The 21,433-nt window shown below is 31.5% G+C and overlaps 3 protein-coding genes across 10 annotated transcripts; 2 read left to right on the top strand and 1 right to left on the bottom strand.

Moving 5' to 3' along the window:
• Nucleotides 1-367: 367 nt before the first annotated feature.
• LOC117157831 (protein DOP1 homolog) lies at nt 368-14,709 on the top strand. 7 transcript variants are annotated; one of them, XM_033336113.2, is made up of 26 exons: nt 368-651; nt 1,426-1,663; nt 1,898-2,175; nt 2,266-2,431; nt 2,513-2,702; nt 2,794-2,969; nt 3,053-3,325; nt 3,404-4,955; nt 5,045-5,307; nt 5,383-6,520; nt 6,600-7,025; nt 7,092-7,402; nt 7,472-7,673; nt 7,769-8,170; nt 8,252-8,388; nt 8,492-8,645; nt 8,729-9,100; nt 9,171-9,285; nt 9,470-9,641; nt 9,717-9,928; nt 10,007-10,159; nt 10,241-10,436; nt 10,890-10,901; nt 11,214-11,381; nt 11,460-11,571; nt 13,591-14,709. In XM_033336113.2, the coding sequence occupies exons 2-26, from the start codon at nt 1,608-1,610 to the stop codon at nt 13,792-13,794; spliced, it is 7,440 nt and encodes a 2,479-aa protein (XP_033192004.1). In that variant the 5' UTR covers nt 368-651; nt 1,426-1,607; the 3' UTR covers nt 13,795-14,709. The 7 variants fall into 7 exon arrangements, with proteins under 7 accessions (XP_033192004.1, XP_033192003.1, XP_033191997.1 ...); XM_033336112.2 differs by having other exon boundaries at nt 369-651; nt 8,252-8,370; nt 9,171-9,309; XM_033336106.2 differs by having other exon boundaries at nt 370-651; nt 9,171-9,309.
• LOC117157834 (uncharacterized) lies at nt 11,589-13,271 on the bottom strand. 2 transcript variants are annotated; one of them, XM_033336118.2, is made up of 2 exons: nt 12,751-13,271; nt 11,589-12,249 (listed from the first exon to the last, which is right to left on the bottom strand). In XM_033336118.2, exons 1-2 carry the CDS (start codon nt 12,836-12,838, stop codon nt 11,720-11,722), a joined length of 618 nt encoding a protein of 205 aa, XP_033192009.1. In that variant the 5' UTR covers nt 12,839-13,271; the 3' UTR covers nt 11,589-11,719. The 2 variants fall into 2 exon arrangements, with proteins under 2 accessions (XP_033192009.1, XP_033192010.1); XM_033336119.2 differs by having other exon boundaries at nt 12,772-13,271.
• Nucleotides 14,710-16,473: 1,764 nt separating the features above from the next.
• Nucleotides 16,474-21,397, top strand: LOC117157832 (uncharacterized). Its single transcript, XM_033336116.2, has 9 exons — nt 16,474-17,556; nt 17,641-18,104; nt 18,170-18,448; nt 18,532-18,727; nt 18,811-19,068; nt 19,155-19,394; nt 19,475-19,825; nt 19,906-20,075; nt 20,149-21,397. The coding sequence occupies exons 1-9, from the start codon at nt 17,230-17,232 to the stop codon at nt 20,324-20,326; spliced, it is 2,463 nt and encodes an 820-aa protein (XP_033192007.1). The 5' UTR covers nt 16,474-17,229; the 3' UTR covers nt 20,327-21,397.
• The last annotated feature ends 36 nt before the right edge of the window (nt 21,398-21,433 follow it).

Raw genomic sequence — 21,433 nt, 5'->3', positions numbered from 1 at the left:
GCGACGTACACAAACAGAAGAATATTAATTAATAAGAAAAAGACCATACTAAAAATTCTACCTGCATGTATAAAGAGATAGTAAAACAATGATATTTGATGATCAGATATCAAGCTTTTAAAGTCTGAAAAGCTGGAATTCCATTTCATAGATATTACTTCGAAAAAATGTGGGGATAGCAACGGTCAGTTAAGAAGACAGAATTCCGGTCAATTAGCAAGGTATATACTGTTACTGTGTACGCATGGCACAGGTTATACGTCACGCACGTTACAATCTTGTTTGTGTACGTGGCCAGCGACGTACACAAACGAAAAAATGCAATAAGTGGCATCGATACACGCGGTGACGTACGCTTGAATTCTTTGTGCTTCGTTATATGTATAGTTCAGTATAACCAACTTCACACAGTCTACATCATACGTGTACACGAAATGATGGAAAAGCTCGTTTGACAGAAGCCTATCACAAAAACTGCGGTGATCCATTTTCAGGATTTTCCAACTGAATTTCCTTCATCTTCCTTGATTTCTCTTTTAATATCGTCTCTTGATGATCGCATTCGTGATCAACAAAACGTGCGCGATTATTCGATACTTTTCACCTTCACCCTTAACGACATATGCAAATTCAAAATGTCAACATCAGAAGGTGAGCTGTTCGTCAGACCTATCTACAAACGATACGATGGACGTTACTAACTTTTTGAATCTCGTTTTGTACCCGTTTACGTAAACAGTATCGAATTAACCTCAAATTAACGGGACGATTGTTAATCGTTCCTTTAAAATATTTTCGAACGAAAACTAAATACGTACATAGATGGTATGAAATTGTGGCGCACGAGTAATTTCAGAAGTACATATTAAGTGACAATAACAAGTGTGTTTACATTGTATCTTTTCAATCCTTCATTTATTTTTAAATCAATATTGAAAAGTATTTTTCGATTTTAACTATATACATATGTTGGACGGATAGGATCGTTGATACGGGCAATCGTAAGCAAACAAAGCATGAACATGAAAGAAACAATGTTATGCCGTTCTTGTTCAAATTTTTTCTTCTACGTACAATTTTCCTCTACAACCGCGTAGTATACATATTTCTCGGAACGTTAAGAAAGAAATATTATTTTATATCATTTTTGTCGAAAATAATATAACACTTGTCGATCATATGTTACACGGAACGATTAATACAGTTACTCTTGGTAATACAGATAAAACAATCTGTTTTTAACAAAACCACAAAGCCACGACAAATCGTTGAACCAGTCGATAACCACACGTTGCGATTTATTTTTATCAGAGTAAAAACGCAACTGTGTCTGAGAGAACTTAGTTATTCTAAGAAACGCGCGGGGTTGATATTGTAGGTTGTGATCAACATATTTGTCTAAAGGTTACCTGATTTTTTTTTTAGGCAGAGGGATACACTCTTATCTAAACACAATGTGCTGCATGATAAGAGCATTTTTTAATGGCAATTGCCTCTTATGAATCACTTGTGATACCAATCAGTACTGGAATAATGTAAGAAGGATCAAGTATATGTGATACATAGTCGTCTATTTTTATTGTAAATTACAATAAAACATTGTAACAATGGGTTCTATAGCCTTGGAGGAGTTTGAACTCATGAAAGACTCTAAATATAGAGTGTAAGTAAAGTGTTTCACCTGATTGTTTATGTATATTCCAGTCTATTAATATAAAACTTTCCAAAAAGCAAATATAATGACATTGTTTCTAATTATGTTAAATTTAAATTTTTATTAATTAAATAATTAAATTTTAATAAAATTTTATTAAAAGAATATTTGTTCATATGTAATTAAATATAGCATTGAATTTTAATCTTCTATGCAAATTAAAGAATGTTATATTTTATACAGCTATGTGTCAGCTGTTGACAAAGCTCTAAAGAGCTTTGAATATACAAGCGAATGGGCAGATTTAATTTCTGCACTTGGAAAATTAAACAAAGTGTTATTAAGTCATATGAAGTTTCCAGTTATTCCTAGAAGAATTAAGATATCTAAAAGATTAGCACAATGTATGCATCCTGCTTTGCCATCCGGTGTTCATTTAAAAGCTCTAGAAACCTATGACATTATTTTCAAGTGTATGGGCACTAATAGACTGAGTCATGAACTATTTATATATAGTGCTGGTAAGATTAACATTAAACAATTAATCCTTCCAATTGCATAATTTAAATTTATTTATTAATTTGTGTTCATTAATTTGAACTTCATTATAGGTCTATTTCCTTTATTGGGTCATGCTGCTATGAATGTAAGACCATCTTTGTTGACAGTATATGAAACTCATTTTGTACCTCTTGGAGAGAGATTAAGGCCTGGGTTAAGTGGATTTTTAAGTGGTGTTTTACTTGGTTTAGAAGATGGGTCTGACCACTTTGATAGGTAATAATAAAATAAAAACAATGTGAATCATAAGACAAGAACTAAAATATTCTCTTAAACTTTATAAATTTGTTTCTTTAGAACCAACTCCTTGCTTGAGAAAGTATGTGAGGGAGTAGGTCCAGAACATTTTTATGCATGTTTGTGGGATTGTTTAGCTTCAAATTCTGGAATCCGATTACCTGCTATATCTTTTGTATTAGCTCACTTCAACAAAAAACTGCCAATGGAAGAACAAAAGTACATCATGGGCACAGATACTAATATTATGGTAAAAATAAAAATTATTACAAGAGATCAAATATCATTTGTATTTTAATGACTGATTTATACACGAATATTAATTATTATTAATGAATTAGGTTACTGCTCTTTGCGCTGGAGTACAAGACAGTTCTGTGTTAGTACAAAGGAGTGCTTTGGATTTATTGTTAGTTGGTTTTCCTGTACATAATAGTCAATTAACACATGAGCACATGGTATCACTAGTCACAGCTGCTCTTGTCACTATATTGAGGAGAGACATGAGTTTGAATAGGTAAAGTAAAAAGATAAAAGAATGTACATAAAATATATTTAATGGGACATTTTATAAAATTAATTTATGTGTATATATTACAGACGATTGTTTGCATGGCTTTTGGGTACTGAAGTAAGCACATCTATTTTGAAGAGAAGAATGGAAACTAAAGTTTTAGAAAACATGGAAAATACACCTACTTATTTTGATATGTACTCGAAGGAAATGCTAATTGAAGCAATAAAATCATTGTTAAAAGCTGTTTGTGAGGAAAGTCCACAAGATTTAAAGCCATATAGAATACTGGTTTCTTTATTAGAAAAGGCAGATATTGGTCCAGTAATTTTGGATGATATTTTATTTGAAGTTTTTAGGTAAAACAACATATTCAAAACTAATATAGCAAAATAATCTCTTCAATAATATAAAAACTTTTATTTTTTTATTCATAGGACATTTTATAATGCCTGCGGTCAATCAAACAGAGTACCAAAAACAAACGAAGTAGTAAAATCAGCAAACTTGTTATTTTCAACATTAGAACCATCTTACGTATGGATACATTGTGGCCATCTGTTTGAAAAGGCTTGTCAAGGTAGAGCAAAAAGTAAACAAGAAACAGAAGACATTGCCGTGAGGTCTGTAGGTTGTGGAATGCCGAATTTCTTGGAAGTGTGTATATTGACTGAATTTCTGCTCGATACTGTGTCGTTGGATGCATTTATAGACACTCCTTCTGAGCATCTGCCTGGCTTATTCTACGAGATCATTAGTAAACTTTTGTATCACATCGATCTTTTATCTCCTATGGAGATCTCGAGAAGTCTTCGATTGTGCGCGAAAATTCTGACAAAAGTACAGCCGACGGTGGTTTCAAATCACACGGAGAAGAACGAATTGGAAACGAAATTGGATACAACTACGAGTACTACCACAACAGTCAATGATAACTCCTTAACCGCAATTCCTTTGGAAAAGAGCCAATCCGATAGTAAATTGAATAAACCGGACACAACTAGCGGTTCGTTTTCCGAGAAAAGTCCCAGCCCTAGAAGAAGAGCAAACTCGGGAGGTGCCACCAAACGATCCGATAAAAAGTCGAAAAAGAAATCTAGTAAAAGTACCTCAAAATTAAGCGACTCTTTACCAGAACCAAGTACCAATATTTCGGTAGTCGTGGATGCAGAATCCAAAGGTTTGCCAAGAAATAAAAGTATGGACGATATAAAGACCGAATACATAGAAACGAGTACCATTAATTCTCCATCTAAGGATCAGTTGACTACTTTGAAACAGTCAAGTAAAAGTAGTCCTATGGGCTCCACAGGATCCTTGGGTAGAGGACCGTCTCCTGCGTTTCAAGCGCAACATTCGATGTTAGAAAAATGTTTAAGACAGTATGAGACTTTTTACGTGAAATTAGTTAGTAATAGAGTATTGACTAAAGAGAGAACGGTTCAAAATATGTTCGATAATTTGATGATACCGTGTCCAAGGGAGAGTTTCGACGAGAGAATGCGATATCTAGAACTTTTATTAAATTCTAGATTAAATATGGAGGATTCTGGTTTCTTCAGCCAAGATATTTCTGTAATGGAAGATACCAAACAGTTAGACATTCTTCATCTGTATATTGATTCTATTTCACAAGCAGAATGGGATGACGCTATGAAAATGGCCTCCAGCTTGTTTGTTGAACTATCTACATTTCCTAAGTATTTTCTTCCTGGTGATGGACTACTTGTAGAGGAAGAACCGAAGGGAAATATTATTCTTCCAGATTGGTTGAAAGTTTTAGTAGTTTGTACTTGTTGGTTGGGAAAACAACCTGCTTTACAATTAACCAGTATTGCTACTTTGTTAGATTTAGTAGCTTTGTTAAAAGCACATAACGACATTGAGACCTACCCAAAAAGCGGGGAGGGAGTTACAGCTGTAATTATGGTGCCATTATTGAAACAATGGCATATAACTTACTTGATGCAATATACTAACGTATTTCAGGTATTCATATACTTCTTTAAATAATTTTTATATCTATTTAAACTTAGGATAAGGACTGCTTGAGATCTAAAATAAGTATATTTATTAAGGTACTAGCACAATCCTTATGGCACCATCTTGGCGAATTACCTGCACATAAATACAGAATGCGATGTGTTGAATTGTTGCATGAACTGCATCATGCTTTACACAATTCCTGTGATGCTGTAGAGGATGTAATTGGACTAGCACTCACGTCAGAAAATATAGAGAAAAGAATAGAAGCGTTCAATAGGTTTGCCACATTATGGCATCTCGGACGTGAAATTGAAACGAACCCTAGATTGCGAGGTTGTATGAAATCTTTCGATCGGTACGTTATATTATTTTTAATACATTTTTTAATAATCTTCTATCTCACGTATTATTAATTTAAATTGTTCTACAGATCATTGTTAAAAATACTGGATAATCTACAGCTCGCAGACAACTCTCCTCTAAAGCTTCATGCTCAATCATGGCTTCTGCACTCCTTAATGCGAGGTGATGTTTCACGGGTAGTAGACCCGTTATTGATAATACTCTTAGATCCATCTACCTGTCGTATGAGCGTGCTGCATGTCAGTATACAGCATAGCAATACTGTTTTGACGAAAAACGATCCCATAGAAGAAAAGTCTGAGATACAAGATGACACAGAAGGTGCAGCAAAAATTTACGCGATCAGTTCAGTAGACGGTAATGTGATATACCACGTTAGTGATAACGTAGATGAAGATAAGAAATGGCGTAAAGGTAAAAAGAAGAAAAAGGCCATAAATCCTGTGAAAGTGAAAAGAATATTTGCCGTAACGACATTGGCCGCCGGTGATAATTGTAATCAGTACGTAACCGAAAAAAATCAATATATGAAAGAACTAGAAGTACCTCCTAGCATATCTGGTAATAGAAAGATCTCTGTTTTTGTGAATCCTTTGTCGCTCAACTGCAATGAGAATTCCAATGACTCTCTGACAGAGGACGATTTGTTGCCTAGTGTGAAAAAGGTAAACTTAACAACAGAGTTGTTAAAGAATGCGACAAGATTCAAAAAGATAGATTTCGACAAAGGTTCGACCGCTAGCTTAGACGAAAGTTTCTATGAATCAGCAAATTCCAGCTTAAAGGCGAAAGAAAAAAATGGGTTTAAGAAACTGAATGGAGAGGTTGGCTCATCTTTGGATTCCATTACTAATAGTTTCGATTCTAGCAGCCCTGAAATTACCAATAAGCAAACAAAACAGAAGAAAGACTCCATAATAATGCCAGGTAGTTCTAGGGAAGTAGCAGGGACTATCATTAAGGGCAAATATCATAGCACAAACGAATTTGCGACGAATTATGATGTTCACGATGTTGGAAGTTTTGAAGCAAGCGTCGAAGTACCTAGTTGGACGATGGATGACGAAGAAGCAGACTTGGATATTAGTACAACTGCAGAAGAATATTTTAGTAACTCTAGTGGGAATAGTATAGTTGAAGAAATCTTAAATGAAGTGCTTGATAAAGTAATGCATATTTGCGACGTTGTTGAACCATCTAAAAGTGTAAGTGGTCCATCTTCATTTTATATTAAAGAGTTAAGTTATATATCACGTTTGTATCAGCTCAATAATATATTTACAGACTGATGAGACCTCATATCAAAACTCGAAAACGGGTCGCAATTTTGGAATCGGAGTACACAATCTTCATTCACATATGCTGCTTTACTGTGGGGTCTACGATTCGACTAGAACGCTTTACGCATTACGTACACTTCGCAACGAGTTGTTAACGAACACTAGAATGTTTCTATGTTGTGCTGCAACGACTGGTGTAACCAATGCGACAAAAAACACAACATTGTTAAATTTACTAGCTAGACACAGGAAAAGTGTATTTGGGAGGAATTTTCATGGAGACATAGCAAATACAGAATTCATAGCAGCTTATAGAAGTAGCATGTATTTAGAAGTTTTAATTAGTGTGTGCCTTTATTTTGCTAGGAGCTATTATCCTAATTTAGGACAGATGAGACTTACGCACGAAGAAATTTCAGGAAATCGGCAGGTAATAGTATTCATGAAATTTGGTTTAAATTTTTGTAAGTATTGATTAAAATTTTTTTGTCATTAGGTACAACTTGCAAGTGCAGAACTATTGACACTTATATTCTCTGAATTAATTCCTATCGTTCGTGATTCAGGGAAAGGTTTTAGTTGTTATATAATCGATTTACTTACTAAATGCAAAGTACAAAAAGTTGCATTACATTGTCTTGTATCTAGCGTGATGAATATGAAAAATGCTCATAAGGAAAATGAAGAGGTATTTACATTTACAGAAGAAATCATTTCATTCAATGATCCAGTCATAGACAATGATACAAGTAAATGCAAATACAGAGCAAGCGATCATACAGAGGCTTTTCAAATACAACTATTAAGGTACATATTTAAAAATATAAGGAATCGTACGTTTCGCGTTATATTAATAAATATTTTTTGTAATTGAAGGTTATTATTAGCTTTAATCATGTTAGAACATCAATGTGGTAATCAGAAAGGTGAAGAAATATGCCCACCAACTACACCAACACCGAGTACTCCAACAAAGACTGTTCCTAACATTATGGGAAGTAGCTTAAAGTATTTAGTTGGTACATCAATTCCACAACAACCAATGTTCCTTGCTAGCATATTAAGTGCTTTACAATTGGTAAATATGTACTTTCAATACTCTCACACTTACAAAATATTATTTCAATGGTTTTCTTCATTTATTTTTTCTATAAAATCTAATTCTTTTTATAGGAACACATGAGACATTTACACCAACACTGGACAACTCTCGTTACTTCCAGTCTTCCCTTCATGGGATCTTCGTTAACATCTATAGTTACGTCAGTTATCCACCAATTATGTTGCAATATCGAAAACTTAGCGTCGTATTATATCAGCGAAGAAACAACAACGGCGACAAAGTTACAAGATATAAGCACACTGGAGTGTTGTCTTCCTGCGGATTATACAGTGACACATCTAGAAGCTTTAACGTTTTTACTTCATTATTGTTTATTGGATACATCGCAACAAATAGGCTTTTCATTTAATCAGCCTTTGAGTGGCACTATTCAGACGGGAATACCTGGAGCAAATCCAAGCCAAATATTCAATAATCTTATTCACGTGTTTATGCCGAGCCCACTTTCTCCAGTAAGATTATAAAGAATATACGTTTTCAAAAATATTATAATAAAAAATATATGTATGTATGTATATATTTCTGTTTTATAGGAGCTTACTACATCAAAAGATAAAAATGGAGTTAGTGAATTACAGCAGCATGCTCGAAGAACTGCTTTAAGTCACCTGCCAAGAATAATTGCATCTCTCTCCACTCTTTGGCAAGCAGTGTTAGCAACCAAGGACAAGTTTGTCTTATTCTTAACTTTTTTTTGTTTCTTTTTTTCTTTTTATTTGAAGTGTCTAAAAGTATATATTATACTAATGAATCTTTTTTAAACCAAAATATAGTGATCAAGCCAGTTGCGTAGTAGGAAGTCCAAGAATAGTGAAGCATCAACTACTAGAACTCTTGTCTCCCATATCTTTTCATCATGGTGTAAACTTTTTGGCCGCCATTGCTGTTGCCTGGCACGAGAGGCGGCAGCCTTCTGGTTCTAAGAAGGTAATTATATTACCAGGCTTATATAACTTTTCATATCATATAACATGTATAATATACATATGTCTCTTTATTTACTTAATTAGGTGCTTCCAGAAGCTTGTTCAAATCAACAAGTTATGGTTGATTTAGTAAGCGCAATCCGTGTGATGCCTATTGATACTTTGGTTCAGACTGTTCATCAAGTTGTAAAGAATCAACCACCGATTCATGGTGTGAAGCAAGATTTTTCGTTAGAAGTTTCTGTATTGGAACTGCTCTATGTTTATATGCAAAGTAATACGTCTCAATCTCTAATTGAATCTTGGGCATCTTTACTTGGTCTACTCAAAGACGGCCTATCTTTAACGGCGCCTGCTCAATTTCTATTATTGGCGATCTTAAATGAATATGTACAGAAATGTCCCCCTATGCAAGAAAAGAAGGATATTAGAGATCTGCAAGATGTGTCTGCAAAGGTACTTTCTTCAGATTTTCTTTTAATTAACAAATTTTTATCTCTACATTTTTGATTTAACCATATTTTAGTTGGTTGAGTCATGTTCGCAAATAGCTGGAGCATGTTTAGAACAAACAACCTGGTTAAGAAGAAATTTAGCAGTAAGGGAAGACGCATTTGAAGTTGCTGAAGGATCATCGGAAGGTAAAGAAGGCAAAAGTGGTGCTGGTGCGTAATATGCTTTTCTTTTAGAAAAACTTTATTTTCCATTTTATATTAGTAACCGTAATCCTTATTGTTTGTTTGTTATTTTTTCCATGTTAGAGCAATATGCCTCAGCATTCTAATCCTGACTTGACAGAGAAACTAACAAAAATGTTTTTTGCAGTAACACCCGGCACACCACCTAATGCAGCATATAGTATCCAAGCTCAAGCAGTATTAGCAGAAATAGTAGCACCCTTGTTGGATGTTAGTTATGGTTCCCAAGAAAAAGAACGTGTAGTGACGCTGTTAACCAATCTCATGTATAATATTACGCCATATCTTAAAAATCATTCGTAAGATTCTATCCTATCTAATTGATTAATATCGTTTTTGGACATATTGTGTTCTACTAATTACTAAACTTTTAGGACAAAGAATATTGCCTCGTTTACGGCTTGTTCTCAATTACTGAGCTCCTTATCAGGTTACCAATATACAAGGAAAGCATGGCGCAAAGATGTGCTGGATCTTCTGCTAGATTCTGCTTTCTTCCAAATGACACCAGCATGTTTACCATATTGGAGGACTATCATAGATAATTTAATGACACATGACAATACAACATTCCGAGATTTAATGAGTAGTTATCTTTCTGAACAGAATGACAAATAAATAGATTATTAACGCGTTTATTTTAAATAAATTTACTTCGTTGTAGATCGCGTTTCAATGGCTCAAAGTAGCAGTATCAGTATATTCTCTTCGAAAGAGCAAGAATATGAGCAGAAAGCCCAACTTTTAAAAAGGTTAGCATATGTGATACTATGCAGCGAAATGGATCAATATCACAAATACATGCCTGAAATTCAAGGTGAGTTACCTCTGAAACGTTAATAAATTTCATATAATATTGACTTTATTATTATTATTTATTATTGTTATTTATTACCAGAACGACTTGCGGACAGTTTGCGACTACCACAAGTAATTCCATCTATTCAAGCACAAGTGTTTCTTTGTTTCCGGGTGCTACTTCTTAGAATGTCTCCACAACACGCAACTTCCTTATGGCCGGTAATAGTCAGCGAACTTGTTCAAGTTTTCCTATACATTGAACAAGAACTGAACACAGATAGTGAAGAATTCAGGTAAAATAACATTTTATGTTTTTAATTATGGGAGTTATTTTGCTTTTGGGACTTTGGTGCTTTCAGTGCATGATACTTCAATGGATTTTGTTCAAGAATTATCAAAAGGAGGAAAAATATGTACATATAATAATATTTTATTCGGAATTCATTTTATTAATACATTTAAGATATATATAAATATATATATATATTATCAATTGTTATTTATTTGATATTAAAATCGTATTCAATTTCTTTTTAAATTAAATTTAAATCCTGAGAATTTTATGTAGTCTGATAATCTTGCGCTAAGCGTAATATAATACTATGTCCTACTTAAACTGTTTGGTTCTATTCCTTACTAACATTAATAATACCTCTAATGTCATATTGTTTTTGACTCTGTTTCGGTATCCGTGATTTGGTGGAATTTATGATGCCTCCGTAAATTGATTGGTGTTGGGACATCAGTCGTCATGGCAGGTAATTTTGAATGCTTCTTGCATATTAACGTATACGAAACGAAATGTAATTTCTAAACATATCTATATTTTAGATATTTCGTCCCTATTGGAAGAAGTGTAATATTTTCATAAAATCGTTAAAAGATAATATTACAGTTCTTCAAGAAACATTTCGTAGTATTGGGAGATAGTTGATAATCAATGGGAAATGTGTTTGTTTTGTTTTTCTGCTTCTGATTGCAATATGCTAGAACTAGTAAAGAAAATTAATTGAAAGTTTATTAATTAAATTAATCTTTTATAAGATATTATATTTTTAATTTTTATACAGTTCACATATAAAACTACTCTCAGCTTTGGATTCATCTTGGGCTGTGAATGCTAGTAATGGACTTCAAGCACATGGCCATCCCCATTGGTTGCAATTGCAACTTGCAGCTGCTAAATTATTAGATTTAGCACTGCTTTTACCTGCACACAGGCTTCCTCAATTTCAAATGTAAGTTAAAAGTACAAACAATATTTATAAGAATAATTCTTATAAAGGAAATTACATAAAATTGGAAATTTTGTACAGGTATAGATGGGCATTTGTAGGGGATTCAGCGGTAGGATCCATGGAAAACAATAATCTATCTTCTGATTTTGTACCACACATTACGAGAATAGCAAAACTGATGGACAGTAAGGTATGTTTAAAAAACAATTTATGTTCGATTTTATAAACCTTTCCATCACTTTATTCAAATTAGTATATATTCAGTATTCCACTGTGTCACATAAAGTGTATTGAAGGTACAGCAAAGCATTACATTTTTTTTTGTATTTTAACACAAATTATGTGATATAAAAATTGTCTTCCTTTGGAAGACACTGTTCCGGTAATAGACATTGTTGCGTTCTTTCGTCAAATACGTATTCTTCCTTACATTCGCATCCACTTTTACATGGCGTGTAACAATCTACCATATCCGGTTCGGTACAAGTAAATTGACAAAGGCAATGGGTCCAAACGGACCTTTCATCACATTGTTGAAAATTTTTAGTGATCATATAATCGAGTTCTTCATAGTCGTATCCAGGAATGCGATGTTTCGTGTATCGATACACTTTCTCTGGCTTATACCACTCCAACTGTGCGACTGATGATCTTTTTTTGAGAGAATCGCCACTATTTTCAAACGGAATCTGAAGATCATTTTTGTGGGGGTAAACGTTGTTTTGTATATTTGCGTCTTCGAAATTGCTCAAAATGTAAAAGTCATCCTGAACCATATCCAGATGATCTTTGTCAAAGTTTCCAATGTAATTGGCTGGCATATTTTCGTAAAATTCTAAATCTTTATAATCAGAATCATCCGTATATTCTACAAAATACAGTGTAATTATAATACATTGCAAATAAATACTATAAAAAGTTTAATTCGGTTTTCATAGTAAAATATTATTCAAGTAAGCTTACTGTGTGATTTATATCATTTAATTTCTATTAATTGCAGTCAATTAACTTTAACGAAGTCTATTGAAAGCGGAAAAAATATAATGGACCATTAAGCATATCGTCATTTTTCCCCGTTTATTTATGTAATTCAAAATAAATATTGTATTAAAAAATGTTTAACTTATCAAAAGAATGATTCTTTATATTTTAGATAGAGTAATAAATTAAAAAACCAGTCTTAAATTATAGTAGTATATATAAACTACCAAAATATAAGTAAAAGATACATTTAAATAGAACTTTTTTAAAGATTTTGTATGTTATTATAACAATAATTTATAAATCAATGAAGTTCATCACATTGATCAATTAAACAAAATTTTTTGGACATGTATCTATTTAATTTAAATATTTAAAAAACACTTACGTGATTGTGTATAACACTTACGGGCATTTATCACTACTATAAAATAAAAAATGAAACAAGTAACTGTTCTTAATCCAGTCACTGCCATGGTCACTTTCAAACTGATTGACAGTAAACTGAGTACAGTCTTTTATTACAAATGTACTTAATGAACACTGTATGTAACTTCACTCACATATTTCTCTTAATTATAAAATCTATTTTAATTGTTACTAAAGAAAATATTATATATTTAATATTATATATTTATAATTTCCTAATTTTATTTATACTAAACAAAATTTGTCTTATCTAAGTATTTATGAATCTGCTTTTATTTAGTTATTATTAGTATTCTCTGACTTTTTTTATTATTTTTATATCTTAATATTTTAAAAGTATGGTTTAACTAAATAGAATGCACACACTACTTTGGTCTGCTTTCATCAATTCTGATGAAATACTTATTTTAGTATCATGCAAATTATATATAGATATATGTATTTTATTTTTGTAACTATGCCAATCACTCTCTATTTCAATAGTTCAGTGCTTACATTATGTTTGATATTATAAACTACATACTAGTAAATTACTTTTTAACAATTTCATAGGTAATATTTATTTGTACTTTTAATCCAAGTTTAATTTAGAGGTTTCCATTTCCATTTCTATGAAGCAAGAAGAAATAAAAGATAAGATTAGGATATATTTATAAAAATATGTATAATATATATGCTGGCATTATATTATACTTCTTATTTTACAGTTATAAATAACAGAACAAATTATTGAACAGGTGTTTCTTGCATTGTTCGAAAATCATTCATGATTCTATGTGAAATATCTGCTTTATTCCAGTATAAACAGGAAGCAAACACTGTGAAAGCTGTACCCGGTGAACTACTTCTAACGTCGAATAACATTCGTTCATTGCAAGATCTGCATTATTTTTTTACGACACTGAGTCGCAGATCGAGTGATACACAGGCACCGTTGAATGTTACACAACTGGAAGCAGTGATTGAACAAGATTTTCTTGAAAAAATGCCAGCTGCAAGGTAGTAGTAATATACGCATTAAATAATGTAATGAGACAACTTTTTAAAGAAGAAAGATGGAAAAGTATCTGAACATCTTTATTCTTTGTTATTTTTTTAAATACAATAAATTGGGAGACCATGATTCTCTTAAAAGGAGTGATCTAATTCTATAAAATCAATTCTATACAATCTTATCGTTACAAGCTGTACATCAAGAATTAAGTAACGTAGGACATGTATTATATAGTGATATTCGAATGAATATTTGATTTTTATTAATTAAGCTTCTAACTTGTCTCCTCATTCGGTTGTGAATAGTTATCAAAAGATACGCCAGGCTGGTGCCTAGCTGAATATTAATATCTGTAGAAAAATATGTACAGTGTAACATAATATTTTATTGAAATGTTATTTTTTCAACGGTTTCGAAAAAGAGTTGTTTGTTCTTTGTTTATCATGTATACCCCACTATCCTAACATTAATGAAATTTTAGAGGATGATCAATATAGTGATATATCTTATATATATATATATATAAGCAAAAATTTCTTATTTTCTTTAAATTTACACATCAGTTTATGAAAAGTACAATATACATAATATATCCAATGAAGCTTTTAGTTGATTGTACATATTCATGTCAATAAATCTTCCTTTTCTTATTATTTTGAGAACTAAAAATAAACGTCTATAAGTAAACTGTGGTGATTTTTAAACTGCAAACATTATTAATTAATTATTAATATAAACATTATTAGTTAATTATTATATTTAAAAATTTAATATATACGAAGGAGAAAATGAAAAAACAGAGTACATTTATATATGTATCATGTGTGTGAATATTATTACCATGTCTTTCTTAAGACTTAATATTGCTGTATTGATTATTAAGTGTACACTATTTAGGTTTGTAATAAAACTCGAACTTCACTATCTCTTAAATTTCATTTTACTAATGGAGTTATAATTTTCACTCATGTGATTCATTGATTCATATGTAATTAAACCGACAAGAAAGCTTCCTGTAAAATTATTTTTCTATATGTAAACACATAAAAATTTCAAGAAGATGTAAGTCTTTAAACAGTTTGTGAAACACACAATTCATTTATGAGACATTTATTAGAGTTGCCATTTTTATTTTATAATGTATTTCTATACATATATAGATATATATATATATATATATTTGCTATGTAATTGCTACCGCATTGTCACCGTCTCCTTATGCTATTTTACTTCTATTTAGATGCGAAACAAATTAACTAAATAAACATATACAAAATATTGTACACTATTATTGATCTACTGATTAAAGAAATAAGCAACAAGAAACCAAGTATATCTATACAAACAAGAATTTTATAATCAATGCTTGTTGTGTGATGAAATGACATTTGTTATTCCCTTTTAAAAGGCATCTATGTATTATTTAATTATTTAATATGCATACATAATGTGAATATTCCATAATTTAAATGACATGCATTTGTTATTTATATAATGTAAGAATGAAAAAATAATTTTTCAATTGAAAACATTTCATTTTAATTATATAAGGAGAAATGTTCATACTTTAATTTTCGTAATATTCACATACTATTATTAATATAAATGTTTTAGAATAGTATATTAAAAGATTGTATATTTTATAGAGATGTAATGCATTTCTTTGAACAGAATTTTTTATTTAAGCAATTGTACAATCAAATTAATATTTGATAGTGTGTACATTATCTTCTACAAAAATATTTTCAATTGTTCAATGGAACAACTTATTAAGCATTATTACATTTTGTAAATATTTTAAGATATAATTTTAGTTACACAATTTTTTAAATCGTGCAATACTTTCATAAGAAAGTCCATACTTATTATGTTCCTTACTTTCCAACTTCTTTTTGTTTCATATTTTTGTAAACAGATCAAAAAAATTCAAGAAATTCAATTATAAAATCTGTTATATTGTAAAACATATTGGCAAAGCCAGATATGAGTGATATTCATATATATTTATGTTGAAATATGTAAATTTATAAAATAAATTAATGTTCAACAAAATATTACATAATTCACCTACTCATTTAACTACAATTTCCCACCCCAAATTCTCAGGAAATACCGTTATCTTAGTCAAATATAGAATTGCAATTATTTTACGATATAGTAATGAAAGCAAGTAGCCTGCAAGAAAAATTTATAAACGAATTTTATGTATGATTTTATCTAATTTAGTTGCATGTTATTTTTCAGATTTTTAAATATTTAAAATTTATGCTATGTTTTTCTTTGATTCTCGAATAATTGTTGAGAAAATCGATTATTCATATATAAATATTACTAAATACAAAGCCAACATTCTTCCCATCGAAATATTCAGAATTCAACTCATATTCTTTTACCATATTTATCTAACAATAAGTTATATTATTAACACTAAACTTAAAGATACTTTAGAACGTAGAGACGACCATATAAAATAAACGATTATTTATTTATTTATTTATTTATTTATTCATATAAAAATCATTTCGTGGTCATGAAAAATTCTAAATGTGCCATTGTAGAATTAAAAATAGGTTTCCAGAAAAGGAATAAACAACCGTAAATTTAAATTGACCGCGTTTTTTGTTATCTGTCTATGATTCTTACTCGACGATCAATGATCTTCGCCACGCCATTAAAATCGAATATATTCATCAAATCTACGATTTACTATTTTTATTTACAATTCTATCACAATCGTTTAAGTTCCAACGATACTGTTTTCTGGAATCGATCACGATGAATATAAATAAAATAAAAATAATTACCAATGCAACACCGAATCATATCATGAAGCGATAATGCCTAAAATTCTGAGAGATGGCTTTTGGAGCAGCAGTTATCAAAACATAGTGACTAGTGACTACATAAAACTACATAAGGTGTTGTCGTACGGGGGTAAGAAAAATGCCAGAGAACCGGAGATACTTAGTTGGAAGGTGCATATGATAGACGACGGTATTAAGCAATATCCATGCACATAAGCGGTTACGCACGAGAACCGGTTCTCTTGAATCTTTACACTTGAAAGGCTAAGTTTCCGAACGGTCAAAACGGCACAAGGTGAAAGTAGAATGATAAAAGAAAAATTTCGAGTTCCCAGAACGAGTATCACCCGTTGAAGCATCTGGGTGGCATGTTCAACGTGACTGAGAAAAAGATGAATGCATTGTTTGATCACAATTTCGTGACTGGACTCCTGCGTTCGGTATGGGCTGTTGGCTAACCTAAATTGTGAAGCTGATCGTATTTTGCGATCGCATATACCAACGTGAATATAACTACGGAAAATAAACACATACGTATCGTGGTGTGATTATCGTCACGTTAACGTTAATCATATCATCGTGGAGATTAAGATTAAGAGATCGTCGTAGAGTGCAACGGTTCACTACCAAATTGTTTACAATGGCTGTGCCTAACAAGTGGGAGAATGCTTGTAGATTATGCTCAGAGGAGAAAAACGAAATGCTGTCGATTTTTGGTAATGAAGGTGTACAGCGTAAAGTGGCACAAAAGTTACGTGCTTGCCTGCCAGTTCTAGTGTACAAAACCGATCCACTGCCAAAGCAAATATGTCAGTTCTGTGCCGCCAGGTTGGACGACGTTTATGAGTTTAGAGAATACTGTCTGAGTGTTTACAAAAGCATGCACTTGAAGCTGTTAGCTTATAAGGACATTGAATCTGTTCAGATTTATTTAGAAGCAATGAAAAATTCTCCTGATCCCTGTCAGGTATATTTCATTTTCTTTTCAGATTAATTCATATTGTGTAATTGTTTGTATATCTTTTTGAATAAACAACATCGTGATTCTTAGGCCCAACTATGGAGAGAAAAGGCTAGAGCACCACCACCATTAGTACCTTTGCCAGTTTCACTGCCAGTTGAAAGTCCATCAATGCCAATAGATATTAGTCAAGACCATCAAAATAGTTGCATTGAATCATTACCTGAATTGCCATGTGAAGTAGAGATCAAAGAAATGACTACAGAACCAATATTGGGGTTAGGTGTTAATGTATATGAACCATCACATAAAAACAACATAGAAAATGAATCATATAATAAGTTAGATATAATAGTGGAACAAAATACAAGCTTATTAAAAGAAGAAAGCAATGACTCAAAACAAGGAATACAGGTAAAAGAAGAAGAAAAGAGGACGAGTATTTTAGAACAAGTACTAATGGGTAGTTTAACAATGAATGATAGGAAGGACTTAAATTCAGAAACAAAGCTATCTTCTAAGTGGTGGTGTACTCCTTGCAATAGTTATTATAAGTAAGTTTTTACTAATTACAATGTATTTTGTGCATAGTTTTGTAATTAGTAATTATTCATTGCAGAACAAAGGAAAGTTTAATGAAACATATGCAGTTACACTGTCCAAGAAAGTATAATTGCAGGAAATGTTCTGCTTGTTTTGAGTTGGTAGAAGATTTGGCTAAACATGAAGCTACTAATCATTTAAAAGTAACATTAGACTTTGATAGAAGTGTTCTAGATTGCGACCAATGTGATAGACAATTTGTTAGTTGGGAGATGCTGAAGAAACATAGATTACGTGATCATTTAACTCAAATAAATGAAATTGGGTCTAATACATGGTGCTCTTTATGTAATAGGTTGTGTACATTTTCCATTCATCGCAATTCTGATTTTTTTAATTCCTCTGACTTTCGTTATATCTAACTTCTTCACTTTATAGATTTTTCCCAAGTGTGGAAACTTATCAAAGTCATATTCAATTACATGAGGTCAGTAATTACACACCAACAAAAATATTACACCTAACGAATCAACAATCGGCGAAGGTTCTCAAAAGTGAAGAACCTTCAAAAGAAGTGAAGAGGGAACATTTTACAGACGCTACTAAGTCACTTACGTGTCCTACTTGCGGAAAAGTAAATAGTCTTATGTATGCTTTGTACAAAATATTAATTATACATTAACAATTACATTTTTTAAATTCTCATTCTTTTTACAGGTTTGTACTCAACAAAGTGCGTTATCAAATCACATGCGTACTCATGAACCAAAAAGACATAAATGTGATATATGCGGACGATCATTTGGACTGTTCATACGTCTAGCAGCACATAGAATGAGTGAACATAGTCAGCAACCTACAATGTCGCCTGTAATGGCTAGCGTCGAACAAGAAGAAGCATTAAATGCCGAAAGGGAAGCTAAGGAGGCAAGAGAAGCTAGAACTCGTGCATCAAGAACTAGGACATATTCAGAGGTTTTATTACATATATTTATATATATATTATTCGAAAAGGTCATTGTGAAAACATAAAAATAAAATTACAATATTGTAAACTGCAGATGATAGAAAGAGAAGATATTCCTAATCATGAAGAACCACCTTTAAAAAGAAACGTTCCATTAAATACCAATGCATTTAAAAATGTGGCAAGATGTGGTATCTGTTTACAGTGGTTCAGCGATCACACTACAATGTTAACGCATTTACAGACACATTCGGATAATTTCACTTGTAAAAATTTCATGTGTCATATATGTAAAAAATCTTTCAAGGAAAAGTGGCAATTATTTAGACACGAGGTATGTAATTATTATTCTTGAAATATATTTTTCTCTGTTTTGTGCATCTTTTAATGTGTTTTTCTTAATTTTAATAATAGGTATCTCATAAACGAAATGAATCTGCATCAGTATATATATGCACAGTATGTAACAAATCATTCGTAGATAAAAATGCATATAAAGTACATCAAAAAACGCACATTGTTGACAAAACATATCACTGTCCTAAGTGTAATAAAATATTTTTTAAAGAAGTATCTCTGCTAACTCATCAATGCACGGCAGAAATTGTGCTCGGTAAAAAAGGAGTATCCTCAAAGTCTTCGCAAAAGTCTGCATCGTTGAGTAACAGTAAAAGATATAAATGTTCCAAATGCAATGCGTCTTTTAGTAGTTTTCAATCGAAAAACTCTCATATGAGAGTACATATGGAAAGTTCACATACAACAGTAAGTAACTCATACAAAATTCTTTTTACTAATTTTTAGGCTTTCACCATATTTGAAAATTCATCTTTCTATTCATATAGGTGCGAAAACAAGATTTAAAGGAGGAATCAGAAGAAGAAAAAACTATGCCAAAATTAACACCTGAAACATCATTGGAATATTCGGTTCCTCCTATTGAACCAAAAGTAGAAATAAACGAGGAAAGTACACCACCTCCTGTTAAACGAACTCTAATCAGGACAACTGGCGGGTAAAATTTAAATTTATATTAAAATTTAGAAAGATTTATAAAGTATTAATATCTGTAATATTTATAATACTAGGTATCGGTGCGGAGTATGTCAGTCTCCATTTGTTTTACGGGAATTAGCTGTTGCACATTTAAGATCTGCACATCCTCTGATGCCATATCAGTGCCCTTATTGTAAGAAACGATTCACCACGCAATATACATTCACGCATCATATTAAGACAGACCATCCTGATGAGCACGAGAATTGAATTGTATAAGTCAACATGCCAAACGATTATTATACCATAAAATAATGCCTTTGAGAATAGGGTAACTTTTGTTTATACAGAGTGGTAACAACTAATACGATGCTCAAGTCTTAAACTATTTGCAGCTATGTAAAAGAGGAAAATTTTGAACCAAAATTTGTTTTTGTAAAATTAAAATTGAAATTGAAATTAATTCTTTTCAATTTGTTACAAAATTTCTTAATAAAACATAATATAATATGTTTTTTTAATTCATTCTAAGGTCCCCTATAATGTAATGATCTTAATTTCACTATGAAAACAAACTATTTTTAAAATTGATTATGGTTATTTGTAGTATACTGGATACTGATAAATTTTGGTTCATAATTTCTTTTGTTACGTGACAGCAAGTGGCCAAAGAGTTGTTGATGTCGCGTTAGACAAAACACCCTGTGTATGAGAGATTTATATAATTACATATATACTTACATACTGTGCACTGTTAGAAAGAAGTACCGCTGAAGGATAGATTCAACACAATCATAAAGAATGCATATTGGTGGAAAGTGTCACATGAATAAATAAAACAATATAGCAACACGTGACAGTGAGCGATAGAGAACAGTATGTACCCTCTCTTGACTCTGTGCCGTGCCGCAGAACTTCTTTCCAACAGCGCACTATATATGTATTAACAGTGATCGGTTTTATGCTGAAGCTGTTTTATTTAATAATCTGGCACTCTAGTTCCTGAACAAAATAATTGGCCTTAAATAAAAATTTTGTAGTTTTCTTTGGTAAAAAATGAAAAAAAATATATATTATATATATTCATAAATAAATATAGATTGTGTTGAACGAAATATAGTTTTTAATAATAAATAAGTATCATTTATTAATAGGAGACTGGAATAGAACTAGTACTTATACTGAACGTGCCTATTTAAGTACTGTATCATAGTGCTATACGAGTTTTTAGTCAAGTTGATTTATAAATGCCGAAGAGACGTATTATCGTATTAGATATTATATTAGGTTTATCCAAAAGCTTTTTCCTTTTATAAGGAAATAATAGATCCACAACATTTTTTGTTTTATATTATTTTTTTGAATTATGTATGATTC

This window comes from Bombus vancouverensis, chromosome 10, assembly GCF_051014615.1.
Source record: "Bombus vancouverensis nearcticus chromosome 10, iyBomVanc1_principal, whole genome shotgun sequence".
Taxonomy (NCBI): domain Eukaryota; kingdom Metazoa; phylum Arthropoda; class Insecta; order Hymenoptera; family Apidae; genus Bombus; species Bombus vancouverensis.
Note: the sequence above shows the minus strand (reverse complement) of the source record. Positions and strands in the feature narration are given on the sequence as shown.